The sequence below is a fragment of the Oreochromis niloticus genome, linkage group LG1 (genome assembly GCF_001858045.2).
Source record: "Oreochromis niloticus isolate F11D_XX linkage group LG1, O_niloticus_UMD_NMBU, whole genome shotgun sequence".
NCBI lineage: Eukaryota > Metazoa > Chordata > Actinopteri > Cichliformes > Cichlidae > Oreochromis > Oreochromis niloticus.
Genome location: NC_031965.2, coordinates 23029114 through 23045974, shown reverse-complemented (window position 1 = coordinate 23045974; position 16861 = coordinate 23029114). Strand labels below are relative to the sequence as shown.

The 16861-nt window shown below is 39.4% G+C and overlaps 1 protein-coding gene across 1 annotated transcript in view; it reads right to left on the bottom strand.

The window, feature by feature from the left end:
- si:dkey-234i14.2 (heterogeneous nuclear ribonucleoprotein C) overlaps nt 1-16861 on the bottom strand; it is a 38292-nt gene that overhangs the window by 1917 nt on the left and 19514 nt on the right. Inside the window, exons 3-6 of the mRNA XM_005467115.4 lie at nt 9265-9315; nt 3044-3213; nt 1482-1595; nt 211-368 (exon numbers count right to left, since the gene is read on the bottom strand). Coding sequence (XP_005467172.1) covers nt 211-368; nt 1482-1595; nt 3044-3213; nt 9265-9315 — 493 coding nt within the window. The remainder of the gene's footprint in view (nt 1-210; nt 369-1481; nt 1596-3043; nt 3214-9264; nt 9316-16861) is intronic.

The following is a 16861-nucleotide window of genomic DNA, read 5'->3' as shown; positions in this document are numbered from 1 at the left end:
TGTGGGCTTCTTGCCTGTATGATTGTCAAGTAAAAACTGTGTTTTCTAAAAAATATTAACAATTATATTCTAACATTACTGCCCATCCATATTCACAAAATGTAGCCCTAACAGAGACCAAAATAATGTTCCAGACAAAGTATTAAACTTTTTTTGGTCATAGCATCAGTATCCCCTTAAACTAGCATATGCTTTATAAACAACATTCACCGTGTGGTGGTCATCGTCAGGCTCTCTCAGGTCAGGGCTCTCCTTGTGAATTCGATGGCGAGAACTAGGAGGGGAGAGGGAGGAAAGGGAGTGCTCTGGGCTGCTGGGTGATGCAGCATATGGTGAGCCAACTGGACTATCCTCTCTCAGTGGAGACCCTGAAAAAAAAAAGAAAAAGAATAAACATATGTACACACGACATTCGCAGTTTTATTTGAGCTTAATTGCTGTTCGCACAGCGTATTGAAGAAAATTCGTGTTCTCTGATTTTATACTAGATGACAGGCAGAAAAACGAGTGGGAGTGACAAGATGAAGGACAGATGTGATGATAGCGAGAGGGGGATGAGAGACGGCAAGGCTAGACAGTGAGGGACAGGGGAATGAAGCAAAGCTGGAGATAAATTAATATAAAGATGAGAGCTATCTATCAGCCAAGGTCAATCAAAGTAGACAGGAGAATTTTAACATAGACTTTTGCAGGTGCAAATCCACAGATAGTAAAACGAAGGTTGTCCAGGACTGTTTTTTCAGTCGGATGTTGTGATAATGGTTTCAAGGTTAAAGTACTGTCTTCAGTCAACAACATTTAAGTGTAACAGTGACTGAGGGGTTGGGAGCTCAGATGAGGTTGAACTGCATCAAGTGAGAGGGAGTGGTGTAAATTGAGTGTTTCAGTTATGGTCGGTTTAATTAAGGCAGCGGCTAAAATAATTTCCTTAAGGAGGACAATAGAGCTTTGTCCTTTATTCCCCGAGCCGTTTTCTCGTAGCCAGCTGCAGTGACCCGGAGATGTCCACATGAGGGCAGCAACAGCACTTCCTTCTGTGTGTAGCGATCTGCTGCTGTTCACAGTACTCGATTATTTGCGTTTGCAGAAGTCTCATCAGTCAGTTACTTCAACTACACTGTTTGTTCAGCATGTTCCATAATTTGATCCCAACCATAAATCTATACACCTCGCCCCCCGCAGCCTATATCCGCCTGGATTCAACTTTTTAAGAAATCCTGACTGGAGGAAAATAATTGATATGTCAGGTAAAATAAGAGTGGCTCCATCCATGCAGTGCATTCCCATCCCCCAGTTTCCCTGCAATACAGATCCTGAATCATTTTGATTGGGGTTGTGACTGGAGGAGCTAATCAAGCAGGAATCTGAACGTGGCATATTGCCGGAGTCCTCCTTAAAATGATTCTGATGTGCAAATAGATTATCTATCATTCGATCTCACAGCCACCCGACTCCACTGTCTTTCTGAATGAGTGTCTCACCTTTGTGGTCATTCCTCTGTGTGTCCATCCTGTCAAGACTGTCAAGCAGCCCATCGATCTGTGTCTTTATCAGAGTCAGCTCCTTTTTAATCACCTGCAACTCCTCCATCCCCACTGCAAGGACAGAGAGAGCGAGAAAATGTAAGTGACATTAGGAAATTACACGACCTGGAAACACCTTTGGAAAGAATTCTGAATGTACTTCAGCTAGTGTGAGACCTCTGTGAGGACACTGGATCAATATACAGTTAGGTCCATAAATATTTAGACAAATATGCACATATACATGTAATTTTGTCTCAGTACATCGCCACAGTAAATTTTAAATGAATTAAGATGTGATTGAGATGCAGACCATCAGGTTTAATTCAAAGGGTTTGACAAAAGTATCGCAACAACTGTTAAACCGTTGGAAGAAAATTCATTTCAGTCTGATCAACGGGAGTCAAGAACCCATGGACATCATCAAATGCTGCATTTCCTCCCTTGACATGCTCTGTAAGGACTTTATGCAGCCGCTTTCAGTTACTGCTTATGTTTGGGTCTCTCCATTCAGTTTTATCTTCAATAACTGAAAAGGATGCTCTGTTGTGCTGAAATCAGGTGACTGGCCCAGCCATTGAAGAATATCCCATTTCTTTGCCTTTTAAGACTCTTGAGTTCTTTTTGCAGTATGCTTTAGTTCATTTTCCACTTGGACTGTGAGGCTCTGATCAGTTTTACAGTATTTGGCTGAATCTGAGCACCTGCACACTTCAGCATTCATTGCTACTTCTATCAGCAGTCACATCATCAATAAACAATAGTGATCTGGTTCCACGGCCATACATGGCCATGCCATAATGCCATATTGGACATACATGCAGTATGCTTCAGATAATGAAATGTTCCCTTTCTCCTCTGTACTTTTCTATTCCCATCATTCCGGTACAAGTTAATCATGATTGATTCTGTCCAAAGAATTTTTGGACTGATGATAAAGACTTTTATTCTGCCTCTGAATCTACTGTTTGGTTCACTTGTATCAACATCTGTTTGGAACTCATATTGAGAGTCCCTGTGAACAACTACCAAATACAAGTTCATTATTTGGAAACAACTCTAGATCTTTCATCTGCTTGTCATGGAAAAACGAGGGAACGGGCCGTGAAACTGCTTGTCAGTCAACTGTCTAATTAACTCTGAGAAAATGGAGGACCAGAAATTGCTGTAATTTCTAAACAATTAATGCAATGATTTTTTTCAACCCCTTGAATTAAAGCTGAAAGTCTGCATTTCAATTGATTGGTTGATTTTAGAGTTCACTGTGGTGGTGTAGAGAGACAAAACTACAAAACTGTGCCACTGTAAAATGCATGGTTTCTTTTTTATAAAATATATTATATTAATCATGTAAGTTTAAATGCATAGAGCTTTACTACCATTTCAGGCAAACAATGAGACCTACATTATCCAACTCGTCTAATTTAATATGTAGAATAAAGCCATTTAGTTTTTTCATTTGTTTGTTTGTTTTTTCCACAACAATCAAATCTCAGTGACATCCCATTCATATTGCTCACACTTGGCTGTGGCTGAACTAGTAGAGTGGGCTCTGGAGCTTTTGGAGTGGGTTCTGTCTCGGCTGCGTCTGTGCCCAGAGGAGTAGGAGGAGGAACGGGATCGCTTGGCAAGACTGGGTCCCAGGGGTAGGGGAGAAAAGGAAGCTGGCACACGCTGGTAGTCATACACCCTGTAGATTAGGTAGACACATTTTTAACAAAAAATATTGTTAAATGACTGTTTTCATGCAGACACTTGTGTTTTTCTGCTGTAGCTGTGTCTGTGTGATTTTGTGCTCGTGTCTGAAATGATAATCAGAGGCTGGAAACAATGCATTTTGTCACACATAGGTGAAAATGACTGAAATTAGAAGCTGTATGTAGATTACTGTTCTGCAGATAATTTGAGCTGTTCATAGCCTCTGAGTACACAGATTTTAGATCTACCGTTTCAGGCAACAGGTGGTGATGATGTTTCATGCTCATGAGGCCACTTTAACTTTCACTCAGATGGCAGATTGATGCAGGGCACACTGCATCATCAAAACTGGGACTAGTTTGCTTGTATGTTATTTTGGAATATTTTCTTGCACAGCTGAATGTATAGTGTATGTTTTCAAAGTTCTTAAAGTATCAAATTCAAATCAGCATTCATACCTAAACTTAGATGTTATGCTGGAACTACAAAAAAATGTAATCATATTCAAACAAAGTGAAAAGAGATGCAAATTAAAGCAGTTGTCCAGCTGTCATAAATAAATATGGGTGTGTCTATTCTATGTTCCTTTGACTTTTATTTTCTATTTATCAAATGCAAGAGAGTGAAACTGTCTCACTCTCACTATTGCCTCCTCCCTGTGGACAGCTCCATGTCTCTATCTTTCACTGAATGTAATTGGTTCTGTCAGGGCCAATCAATAGCTCCCCGGCAGGCTAGTAGTGCCGGTGACAGGGGGTGTATCACTGTCAACCTCTATAGTGGTTACAAAAAATGACACTGTGTGTTTGAGCATGGGTGTTTCAAAAATAGAAATAATGATGTGACTGAAGAATGCAATGGCCTCCACACTCACTGACCCAGTGACCAGGTGAAGCTACAGAGCTACAGGATCCAAACCAACCAATCATCACTTGACAAACCTGTAGAAAGTGTGGGAAGCTAATGTTTTAAATGTTACAGTGCATCCAGAAAGTATTCAAGTACTGCTTCACTTGTTCCATACTTTGTCACATAACAGCCTTATTTCAAAATGGATTAAAAAAATGTTCTCCTTGTGATTCTACACAATGACAAAAAAGTTGGCTTGAAATTCCTGCAGATTTGTTGAAAATAAAAACAAAAGTATAGCATTTACATAGGTATTCTTTATTGAAGCACCTATGCTAGCAATTACAGCCTCAAGTCTTTTGAGAATGATGCTACGAGCTTGGCATACCTATTTTTGGGCAGTTTCTCCCCTTTTTCTATGCAGAACCTCTAAAGATCCCTCAGGTTGGATAGGAAACATCCTGCACAGCCTAGGGATGTTCAGTCAGGTTTAAATCTGGGCTATAGCTGGGCCAAGGAAATTCACAGAGTGGTCTCCGACTCCTTTGTTTTCTTGGCTGTGTGTTTAGGGTCGTTGTCCTTTTCAAAGCTGAACCTTTGCTCCAGTCCAAGGTTCATAGCGCTCTTGAGGAGGTTATCATCAAGGATCTTTCCCTTGACCCTGACTAGTCTCACAGTTCCTGCTGCCAAAAAACCATCCCTAGAATATGATGCTGCCACCACCATGCTTCACCGTAGCATGGTGTAGCTCTGGTATTTGCCAGGTCATGCGCAGTGCCCGGTGTCCTCCAGACTCTTGGCATTCAGCCCAAAAAGTTCAGTCTGGTCTGAGGATCCTTCAGATGCATTTTAGCAAACACCAGGTGGGCTGTCATGTGCCTTTTACTGATTGGCCACTCTACCATACAGGTCTGATGGTGGAGTGCTTCTGGAAGGTTCTCCTCTCTCCACAGAGCAACGCTGGAACATCAGTATCTGGGTCACCTCCCTGATGAAGGACCTTCCACAATCACTCCTCCTGGTTGAGCAGCCAAATCTAGGAAAAGCCCTGGTGTTTTAAACTTCTTACAGATGACCAGATGACAGGACCTTCAGTGCTGGAGAAATGTTACTGTACCATTCCCCAGATCTGTGACTTGATACAATTCCGTCTTGAAGGTCTCCAGATGATACCTTGGACGTCCTGGTTTGGTTTGTGGTCTGACATGCACTGTCAACTATGGGACTTAGGCATACATTTGTATTTCCAAATCATGTCCAGTCAACTGAATTTACCACAGGTGGACTCGAATCAAGTTGTTGAAAAATCTGATAGATCATCAGTGAAAACAGGATGTACCTGAGCTCATTTTTGAGTGTTATGGCAAAGGCTGTGAATACATGCATTTGCTATATGTTTGCTTCTTTTTAAAATAATTTTGCAAGAATTTCAATCACTTTGTCATTATGTTCAATTTATTTGAAATCAGGCATAACGAGTCGGGAAGCAAAACTGAACACAACGCACATGAGACGAGGGACTGTCAAAAATAAAACAGGAAGTAGCACGCAAACCAAGATTCAGACCAGGACACACGGGCTTGACACGAAGATGGGGATAAACAAACTTGGAAACACATGACAGACTAGGGGAGACAAAGGATGAAACACAGGGAGAAGAACATGGGGACAGCACAGAGATATGACAGGGATGAGAGAGAGAGGGCGAGAGACATGGCAGACAGGAGGGGCAGGCAAGCAACAAAACAGAAAAACCAGACCAAGGAAGCGGGAACATAAACTGATAACCCTAAATTAACTTAAAACTAAACCAGAGATCTCTAATAATATAGCAAGAAAATTACCAGGGATCACCAAAAGCTACCATTTCTAGTCACACGAACTAAATAAGAAAACCCAGCTTAATAAAATCCAGAAAATAGGTTTAGTTCTCAAAATCAAAAAATGAATTTAACATGATGCAAAAGGTCAAAAACACAGAACACTGGGTCAGCGATTCAGTACCATGACACTACTACAATAGACTCAGTGACTTAAAAAAATAACCAAAGTGTTAAAAATTTCAGAATAAAAGACAGTCTGAAAACAAACGAAATTATTTCTGCAAGCCTGCGAGTGAAGTGTTCCTCTGTTGTCTATAACAAGCTAACAGCCGGAAGAGAAGCTGTCATCTGCAAGGACTTTGATTTTGGATGGCAATTAGATTTACTGATTGAGCAGTTAGCCAGTCAGTCAGACACAGTCTGGCTTCCTGAAGAGTTTTCTATATTGTTTCCTGATCTGTCATATTATGTGAAGCCTGTCTACTTGATATAGTGATTTCTGAACAGACTGTGTTCTTAGCACATCCACAATACACACTCAGACACATATGCATCACAATGTCACATAAGTATGAAGTGTATTAGGCCACCGTAAGTGTGTGAGATTAGAGGCTTTGAGCATTGTCCGTGCAGGGAGACATAGAAACCAAAGACTTAAGGGAGTTTAAAGTCTTTTAGAGCTGTGTGCAGGGGCAGATAGACAATGTGTTGTTACACCGGCTTTGAAGTGTCATCTCAGAGAATAGAAGCTCAGACAATGAGAGACGGTAGAAGAGTGAGGATTACAGAAAAGTGTGTGAGTGTGTGTGAGAGTGTTTGTCTCCATGGATTAGACCCCACATGGAAAGCAGCTTTGTCAGCCTGAGCTGTTATCTGTGTTGAAAGACACTTTACTGTTGTGTTTGCTCAAGAGGACAGCGGGCAAAAACAGTCATTTCTCCCTTTCCCACATATTGACGTACACAAACAACAAACACAGATGCAAACGTGCGCGCACGCGTACACACGCATAGCTCCCACTCACTCAAACCCAGAGGAATACACGCACATGCACTCAAACACGCACAGCTGTCAAAAGCGCAAGCCAACAGTGTGGGGAATAATCACGCACTGTGTTAAAAACAAATTGAAAATCAGCAGTGAGTGTTCCCCCCTGAACAAAGACGAAAAAATGCGACGCGAGGAAAACCACATGAAAATATGAAACAATGAAAAAAATATGACAGGTAACACTCAACTCAGCAATAATACTCAACTAGGTGCAAGAGAAGCTACAGGATGAGGTGTTATCCTCCTGTGCAGCAAGTTGACTGCCTTTTTTATTCAAATATGCTGAGCGGAGCAATTATAAGTGAAGCCTGAGGGGAGGCAGGTTGGTCCCAGAGCAGTTTCAGTGGGTGACCAATGAAAAAAGCCGCTACCCTAAATGAAGCTCAGCTAACTACACCATCTACCTAAAAGCTGCGCTCACGCTACAAATGCATGCTGTGCAAAAGACAGATTTTGGTGTTTATGAGATGTCACTTAATTTAAGAGTATGGCTGTTGTCAACCTTTTTCAGAAACTAGTATGAAGTGCAAATTTAAAAGAGAAAACTTAAATAAAACCTGTCACATTTTCACAAAAAGAGCTGTCATGTTTGACACTTTTTTCTACAACCAATTTAAAGTGAAGCATTATGGCACTTTTAGTTTTTCAGTCATTTCCAGTACAAGTTGCTTCTTAAGACCTCATTTTAGTTGAAAGTGAAGGTGCGAGGGAAATCAAATCAGTTATTAGTTTTCCTGCTTAATAAGGCCTGGAGATTTGAAATCAGCAACTTGAAAGCAGAAACTTGAATAAATAAGAGGAGAAACAAAAAAATATTTCAATAATGGGGACAAGGGGCCACTAAAAGACTTTTTTGAGTATAAAAAGGATATCAATATCATGTTAGAACTGTCACAGTCACTTCATCTAGAGATCAAAAACTTTAAAAAATTGAGCTCAGCAGTTCTGTCAAACTGGTTTTGGCCAAACACTTTACAAAGACACAACGGACAAGAAGTTTACAATCTCACTGGGTTATTCAAGAAAAGATTAAGATACAATACACAGTACTGAGTAAAAGTATTGAAGCATGTGGCATTTCTTATATTTTTCTTCCTAGGAGAGGGATTTTCTTGCATTTTTCAGTTGCCTGAGTATTTGTGTTACTAACAGCCTGTTGCAAAAACACATAATTTGTTTCGCTTTCCTCAGGTAAATATATGAAATATTCCAAAGATAACACAGTTTGACGTCATTAAATGTTTTGTTGCACCAACAGGGTCTAAAGCAGATGAACAGTATCTGGGGTCGTGTTCTTAAGAAATAACAAAAAATCCTGCAAAGACCTGACACAAGAGAGATGCATCTAGTCCTTCAGTGAATCCATCTACTGTTTGCTGAAGCTTCATCAGAAATGCCCTCAATAGATAGGTTGCTGTCAAGAAGCCATTCATCACTCAATATTCAAATCATTATCAATATGTATGTGAGAGAAGGTCAGTGACTGTCTACAGCCATCTGTTAAACACGGTGGAGGCTTCACCAGTGTTGGGAGCATCATCAGATTTTGAGCCAACAAGCGATACCATCTGTAAAGCAAATTACTTCAATTACTGCCAACTGGATAGAAAAACACACAGCAGAACACTATCAGTGATGGATTGGCCTCCCCAGAGCCCAGACCTCAACAGTATTGAATCAGTTCATCCAAAGAAGACCTTTGAATGTCCTTCAAAGAAGCCTGGAGAACTATTCATGAACACGGCTTAAAGAAATTAAACTAAAGTTTGACTTAAGAGTGTTCAGGCTGTGTTGAAGAATACTGAAACATACAAACATTGCAGTTTATTGTTTGCATGTTAGAATAAATCACTGAACATATTTTCCCATTTTCCAAGAAAAATATAACCAAAGGAGGGGTGACTTTTGCACAGTACTGTATATAATGCATACTGCCTCTTGAATTCAGCAAGCCTTCTTTATCTTTGTGCAAATGTGTCTTCAGGACACCCTTGATTTAGAATACACATCAAAACCCACCGTTTTAGTGTCTGTAAATAGTGTGTAAAGATACAGTTTGTGCCGTGTGTGTGTGTGTGTGTGTGTGTGTGTGTGTGTGTGTGTGTGTGTGTGTGTGTGACTAGTGAGGTTGTGTAGTAAATGGGTACACTGTAAGCAAAGACAGAATGACTGACAGCTGTGTGGGAGACAGCAACAGGGAGCAGACACTACCAGCGGCTGTCAGGATGACGAATCCGCTTTAGCCTCTGCCTTTAGCCACCTGTGACACACAGACAAGCAATAAGGTGTACAGGCTGCCATGCATAACTTTCTGGCAGTACCTGTCATAGTAGTCCTCGTGATAGCTGTCATAGTCCAGGTCAAACTCAGATCTGCAGGAGAGGTGGAGAAAAAGACGGAGGAGAGATGAGGTGAATGGTCAAGAATTTGTCAAAACTACATGATGGGCTTTTACCAAAGCTATCACATTTTTCACATAACTGACAGCATGCTTGGTTGGTGTGTCAGTCTGTAAATGTAAGTCTCAACAGAGTTATACAGTACAAACACTTCATCTGGAAAGAATACAATGTTCATGATCTCCAGCCAGCCAGAAAAAAAAACATCAAATTTGCTCTGCTGCATCATCCAAGGTGGATAATCCATAGAAATTGGATCGTGCTCCAACTGTGCCACCCACTGAACACCTCTATGTGTAAGCTTGGTGAGGTAAGCAGTGATGCATATGTGTCAGAATGAGAGAGAGAGGGAGAGAGAGAGAGGAGAGAGAGACTCAGAGGCAGGTGAGTGATGTGACTGGAGTGAATGGTCCGTACCTGCGGAAAAGAACAGAGGAAGTGGAGGGGGGAAATGTGACATTAAGCCACTGCAATTTCACATTCTAGTGTGTCAGACCTCAGCATTCCTCCCTAATCCCTTCACAGAGTCACTAATAATCCCTCCATGTTGCTCATCCTCCCTCTGTCTCATTGTGTCTCTCGCTGACTCACTCTGCTATGTCTGTCTGTCATTTGTTTATTTATTTGTCATGTTTTCTCTCTGTTTAAAATGACCTCAGTCTCTCTATTTGTCTCTTAGTCAGCCTTATGGTTCAATTCAATTCAATTCAATTCAATTCAAATCAATTCAATTCATGTAGCGCCAAATCACAAAAGTTGAAAGGTAAATGCCCTACAAGAATATTATTAGGATTATTAACTAATTTATTTTATTTTATTTTGCTCTGCAAGATTTATTCACAATATTACATACCGCCAATCTATAAATATAGTCTCTTAGCAACTAATGTCATGGTCCTAGAGTTTTTAATTTTTGACTTCATGATCCATTTTTGTTTGGAGATGAGATTTGTGTTTGATTTCTATTCTTTGTTTCTTTTGAAACAAAAAAATACCTCCTATATATTTAACCAATTATGTAAGACTTGCATTTTAAGTTGTCCTTGCATTGGATTTCTGTGTATTTTGTTTCTCTTTAATATTTACCGTTCTATTCATACAGTTTTCAAGCGTTCTTTTTCATGAGTTGTATTGATTCATAATTATCTTCATTTATATTTTATTTTTTCAGATTTCTGTTTTTACTTAGAGGTAACTTTGAGGTTTGTATTTAGTTAGTTCCCTTTTGTGTTTCCAATCTGTTCCTTTAGTCTTGTCTCTGTGTCTCTTTGAATGTTCTCCTGCCTTCTTCTGTCTTCCGAGTCAAGTTAATCTTGTTTTCCTGCTTATCTAACTCACTTACTTCCTGTTTTATTTTGGTAGTAGTTTGATCTTCTGTATCTAGTCTAATTTTGTTTCTCCTGCTTGTTGTCTTGATTGTTTTCTTGATTGCTTGATTGAGCTGTGTGTGGTTTTCCACCTCTTTTCCCTATCCTCATTATCTGTTGTATACATTGTTTCAGTCTTCCCTTGTCCTTTGTTATGTCGTTGTGTTCTTTGGATTTTGGACTTTCGAATTCTCTAAACTAATCAGCATAAAAAGCTCACCTTATGTTCTACACCTGTGTCTTGCATCCTGCCGTTGGTTATGCAATATAAATCTACAATACATGCAGCTGAATATGACTAACTAATTACTCCACTGTGATGACTACAGTGTGTACGGTAGATTTATCGAAGCCCTTTTGCTAGAAATAACATGCTGTTGCAGCCAAAACGTACACTGTATGAAAACCAAGGCTGTGATGCTGCTAGCCAGAAATCCAAAACAATGAGCTGAGAGAGAATAAACCAACTGTAAAAAGTTCTGTAGAGCTTAGCTGATTTATATTTCCGCATGGGGTTGACACCAAGATGGGTTTCTCTTATGTACTGGGAGTTTTGTGGTCCATTACCCTTTACTGAAAGGGGTGCAAGAAAATGTGGTGCATATGAAGATGGGGTATGAAATTTTATTAATTCATTCATTTGTGTTGTTGACTTGTGCCATTTATGTATACCTTCAGATTGGTATATCAAATTTTTTCAGGAGACTTCAACATATTTTTGGAATCGACCAAAACCAAAGTCCCTGCCATCTGCCTATCTGTCGCTCACAGGGGGGCTGTGGTTCTCTTGTTATGCAGCTCATCTCAAAGAGGAGGTGTTCTTGTGTGTAAGGAGAAACATCAGGGGACTAAAGTGAGTGCCACACAGTCAGAATTACATACAAAGCAAGACAAACATAATAACGTCTCAGCCTTAGTACTGTGTGTTTGTGTTGATCTGAAGTGCAGGCTTATTTTGGAGTGAACCATAATCACATCTCCTCCAGTATCGCTCTCACGGACTCTTCTCTGTCTCATACCAGCTGGTTTTCTGAGCTCAGGAGACAGGAAACCACAAAATAATTCATAACATGTACTCATGCCTGAGCTGTACACTTGCCAAAAATGCAAAGTGCAATTTCAGTCCAATTTAAAGATGGCCTTCTGTTAGCCTAATTGAAATGAACAAGGTCTACAAGTTGTTTTAGTTCATTTTCTTAGCTAACATGTAATTCTCTCGCATTTGAAGGTATAAAATTAAGAAAGCAATTTCAGTGAATTTGCCTTTTATCCTTGTACCAGTTAAGGACACACTGAGGACAGAGGAGGACAAAGGGAAGCAGCAACTCCACAGCTTCTTACCCGAACAGGGCTTTCTGTTCTCCAAGTGAATTCAACTAGACGAGAGAAAATAACAGCTATTCACCATAATCCCCACTGAGGGGGAACTAAGCTGCTGTTCACTTTCTGTTCGTTTCTTTTGCTGTGAGATTCTCTGGTTTACCTTTGGCTGTTTGTAAGGCTATATGGCAAAGTAGTTTTTATTCGTTAAATCATGTAAATTGCAAATATTGAAGGCTTAATTCAAAATGATTTCTTTGTTTTTGTTGATTAAAGCTTTTATAGTGTTTCATTTCCACTTGGTCACTTTATTTTGATCAATAAAAATGTTCCTTTTGTTGGGTGTTAGCTCTTGTATTGAATTACTGGAATTGTATGTACAAAATTCACAGTAACAACCTTAGAGTGTAAACAGTACGAGTCATATAGAGTGATTAGCTGTCACCCAACCCCTAAATGTTGGATAACAAACTCTTTATTTATCTTGTAATAGTGTTTGGCCCATTAAAATCTCACTATACTGCAGTAATGATACACCTAGGTATTTTTTATGTGATTTAGCGAAGATGAATCTGTGACAGGTAAGCACAGCCCATTTAACCTGTAATTACATGCAAAGTGATCAGCCAAGCGCCTCTGCCAGGAGAGAGAGAGGCAGATGGACAGCAGGGTCACTAAAGGCTAATTAATTCTTTTTCATAATTTCTCAAGTGCCAAAGCAATCCATTAGACATGGCTGGCTATAAATCATTTTAGCCTCAACAAGCCTGCCTGGCTGCACGCACGCGTGCACGTGCACGTGTGTGTGCGCGTGTGTGAATGTGGAGATCAGGCATCTGTAATCTGTTTCTGTAAACAAAGCATCCCGGGGATTTCCGCCAACATAAACTCCCACCAAAGGCAAAACACCATCAGAACTTAACAGATTCAATGGAAATTGTGTGTGAGTATATTTTTGTGTACATTGTTTGTGTGCACTGTGTTTAATTACTAGTTATGTAGTTCAATTAATTTAGAACCAAATCAGGCAATTTTAAAATTTTACTGACAATGAATTAAAACTTTCGTGACAGTGGTGAGTGACAGTGACACTGAAAAGAAGAACTACAACAACTTGACCTAAAAATAAGTCAAACTTCTATTTTAAATTTAGCCTTCATGAAATGTTATGATTTTGATCACGATATCTAAGTGTCTATATGTTTAGAATGAATAAAAAAATGCATATTTAAATGCTTAAGTTTAATTTTGCTTCAGACTAATGTGTTTTCCATTTTGTATTTTATTTAATACAGTTTAATGTTTCTTTCCCTCGCCTTTACCTTTTCTTTGCTCTTTCCTTAGAAAAGTAAAAAAGCCTTTGTACTTACTGGATAACTCCAACAGCTATGTAGTAAGTGTGACTCTATGGACTCAAACAATGTGAAAATGCATTAAGTACACACAGAGCAATGACTCCTAATTGGAAAGATAATGTAGTGAGTGTGATGATCTGACCAAGGTCCAAAAGCTTAGTCAGTCAGTAAACAGCGTTTTTGCATGTATACTAATTAATTAATGGATTCCCCATCAGAACCTCCTTAGTTTTCCATGACACAGATTCAGGGGATGTCCCTCATACTGACATCATGTAGTTGCTGCAGATTTGTGGATAACACTTTCATGGCGCAAAGCTCCTGTTTCACCACATGCTAAAGGTTCTCTGTTGGAGAGAGATCTGGTGACTGTGGAGGCCATTTTACTACAGTGAATGCATTCTCATGCTCAAGAAACAAGACAAAATGAGCTTTGAGACATGGTGCCACATTCTGCTGATTAGCAATTTGCAGTCATAAAGGGCTGGACATGTTCAGCAACAATACTCAGGTAGACTGTGGGATTTAAATGATGCTCAGCTGGTACTAAGGGGCTCAAACACCCCCAACACAATTACATGACCACCATTAGTGTGAGTTGTTGTTACAAGAGTGGATGAATCAAAGCTTTTAAAGTCATGAAGACTCATTAAATCAGACAACATTTTTCAAGTTTTGACGCACTGTTGTTACTAACGCCTCAGTTTCCTGTTCTTAGTGGACAGAAGTATCATCCCATGTGGTCTTCTGTGTTCTGGCCCACCTGCTAAAATAGTTAGTATTGAATTCATGGTACGTTTTTCTCCCTATAGACATCATTATCAGAGTAACTCTGGCCATTTATTCTGGACCAGTCTGATTATTCAAGATCATTAGTTTTTGAAATACTCAAACTATCCTGTCTTTTCCAAACTTCTTACTTGTAAATGTATATTAGTATGTGATGGAGAAATAAGAGATCCTGATTAGAGATGCACAAACTGACCAGCCAGGGACTGGAATTGGTTGATTCCAACATTTTGACCTTAGATCAGCCAGTCAGCCTCGTGCATGTCCGACTAGAAGGAATTCCATTTTATGCATGCACAACACGCGCACAGTGGCACAGGCAAACAGTCACACTCATAGTGACACACTAACATGTTGTTAGCATGGAAGCCCCTCACTGTCAATGAAGACACAAAGTTTGCCAAAGCAAACCACAAGAGGAGCACCACAAAAATGTCTATAGCAACAAACCTCATCAGACACTTAAATCTTTACCCAGCTGAATATGGACAGTGAAAGAAGTTAACAAAGGAAAGTGGCTAAATGTAATACCATCCCAAGCTCAGAACCAGCCATAAGCCAGCAGCCATGGTAAAAGCCTCAGTATGAGCAAAGGTCAATGTCCTGTTATCTGGTGAAGTTATTAAATTATACTACAAAATTATGTACATTGCTTTTGTTTTGTTATATAAATCTACTGCATCTGCTTTTGTTTGGTACAGTAAAAAATGTCAGGTAAAGGTGGGTGTACAGCAACTCAGTTTCAGCTAATTGTTTCTGCCTCTTTATTTTCACTTGTTTCAGTTAGAGATCAAGCAACTTACTGCAGTTTGAAAGAAACTGTCAAGTTTAATTGTTCATTTTGCCATGAAAACAATATTTTGTATTGAAGAAAAGACGACTTTCCTTGCATGTGTTCAGTTATAGTTAAAAAGAAAACTGGAATCAATTTAGGAAAAAAAAGGAAATCTCTAATTCTGGTGTGTCGAAAAGTTTAAATAATGATGAAAAAACTAATTTCAAGTGAGGATTTAAATGAATGACAGACAAGAAACTTTTTATGAGCCTATCTCTGATGCTTGTAGGTGTCATTTCCCCCTAATGGCTCAGCACCGACTCCCAGAGCTCCATATCATTTGTGATGGAAAGGCAAAGGTCAAACGAGGTTATTATTGTACACTGGGTATGTCAATGTGTAGCGTAGTGAAACATGACAAAAACGTAGCTCAAGAAACCTGAGGACAGACTGCTAAACTGTAGAGTGGTAAACATCCCAGACAAGCTCACATTAATGTAAATAACAATTATTAAAAATGCTTTTTTTCAGTGTAATTGCATTTTTTTGTTAGTACAGGAGTCCAGTTAACATTACAATTATAAAACATGTAGAATATGGAAAAACTAAGTCTTATTTATTTGTCTTGTTGACATTTTGCATAATAAGAATTGCTAGTTCAGTAGTCACCATGCCCCCCTACTCAGTTACAGTGAAAAATATGGAAAACAAAACACAGCTGAATAATCAAGAGGGAACACATTGCACAGCCCACACCAACTCAGGGAGACTGGAAACAGCAAGCAGTGAAGAAGAAATGAGATTACTCTGTGTAAAAACTATGACATAGGAGTTTTCATTATGCCCTGCCACAAAAAAAAGGGGTGGGGGGGGACTACAATCATGCTCATGGACTGACAATGAGAGGAGACACAAAGAGAGAAAGAGAAGAAAGACAGACCATGATATATTAAGGGTGAGCGTGATGAAGATAAGAGCAGAGAAGCTTTGACGGGGGAGGAGGGGAAGATGAAGGGAGTGCTGGCAGCTTGTTCACCCTATCAGGCACTCTCTAAGGATGGACTCTGAGCTAATCTACTCCCTCTTTCACTTTCATTTAATCACTGTCACTTGTATTCTCTCCATTCCACTCACATTTTTAATTTATTTCCCCAAGTCCTTTTTATTTTGTAAAATGCATCTAAGATACTTCAATATAATGGCTTGCCTTCAACATACAGAGCCACATCTACTTATACTGTATATATACATGAACTATAGAGCAATTTTATTTGATTTCTGATGGATTTATATAATGTGGTCAGTTTAAGCCTGTGCAGAGATGACAATCATCACCAATTATTCTGCATAAACTACAAACATCTGTCTGTTTGATAGATGCAGCATGCACAGTTAATTATGCTTCAAACTGATATCAGTGTTGTGGCTTTTGCACTTGGGAAAAAAATGAATAACTGCCAAGAAAAATTGCCATTGGTGCATCTCTATAAGATAGCACTCAAGCTCTTTTTTATTACTGAGCAACATTGCTGTTACATTTGCTGAAAGTAGTTTGGCAGTGTCTTGATGAAATAGGCAAGGCAGTTACAAAACCTGTATATAGCGTCAGCATTAATTAAAGTACAACTGCATGGTTCCTCTCCTTGTTAGCCTGGGGGATATCATTAAAAAAATATTTGAAATTTTGCGTTGTCAGACCGCAGGACAGTTTTTCAATTTGCCTCATCTATTATCTTTGTACATCTTAAATGTGCTTGAGACTAGAAAAAATGCCTTGCTGCCTGATGGCCTCACACAGCCATTAAATACTAGTTTTTGTTTTGTATTCTAACATTTTACTAAGCATAAATTTCCTGAGAACCTATTTCAACATGCAGCAATCACACACCTTGCTGGTTCAATCAATGACAGTA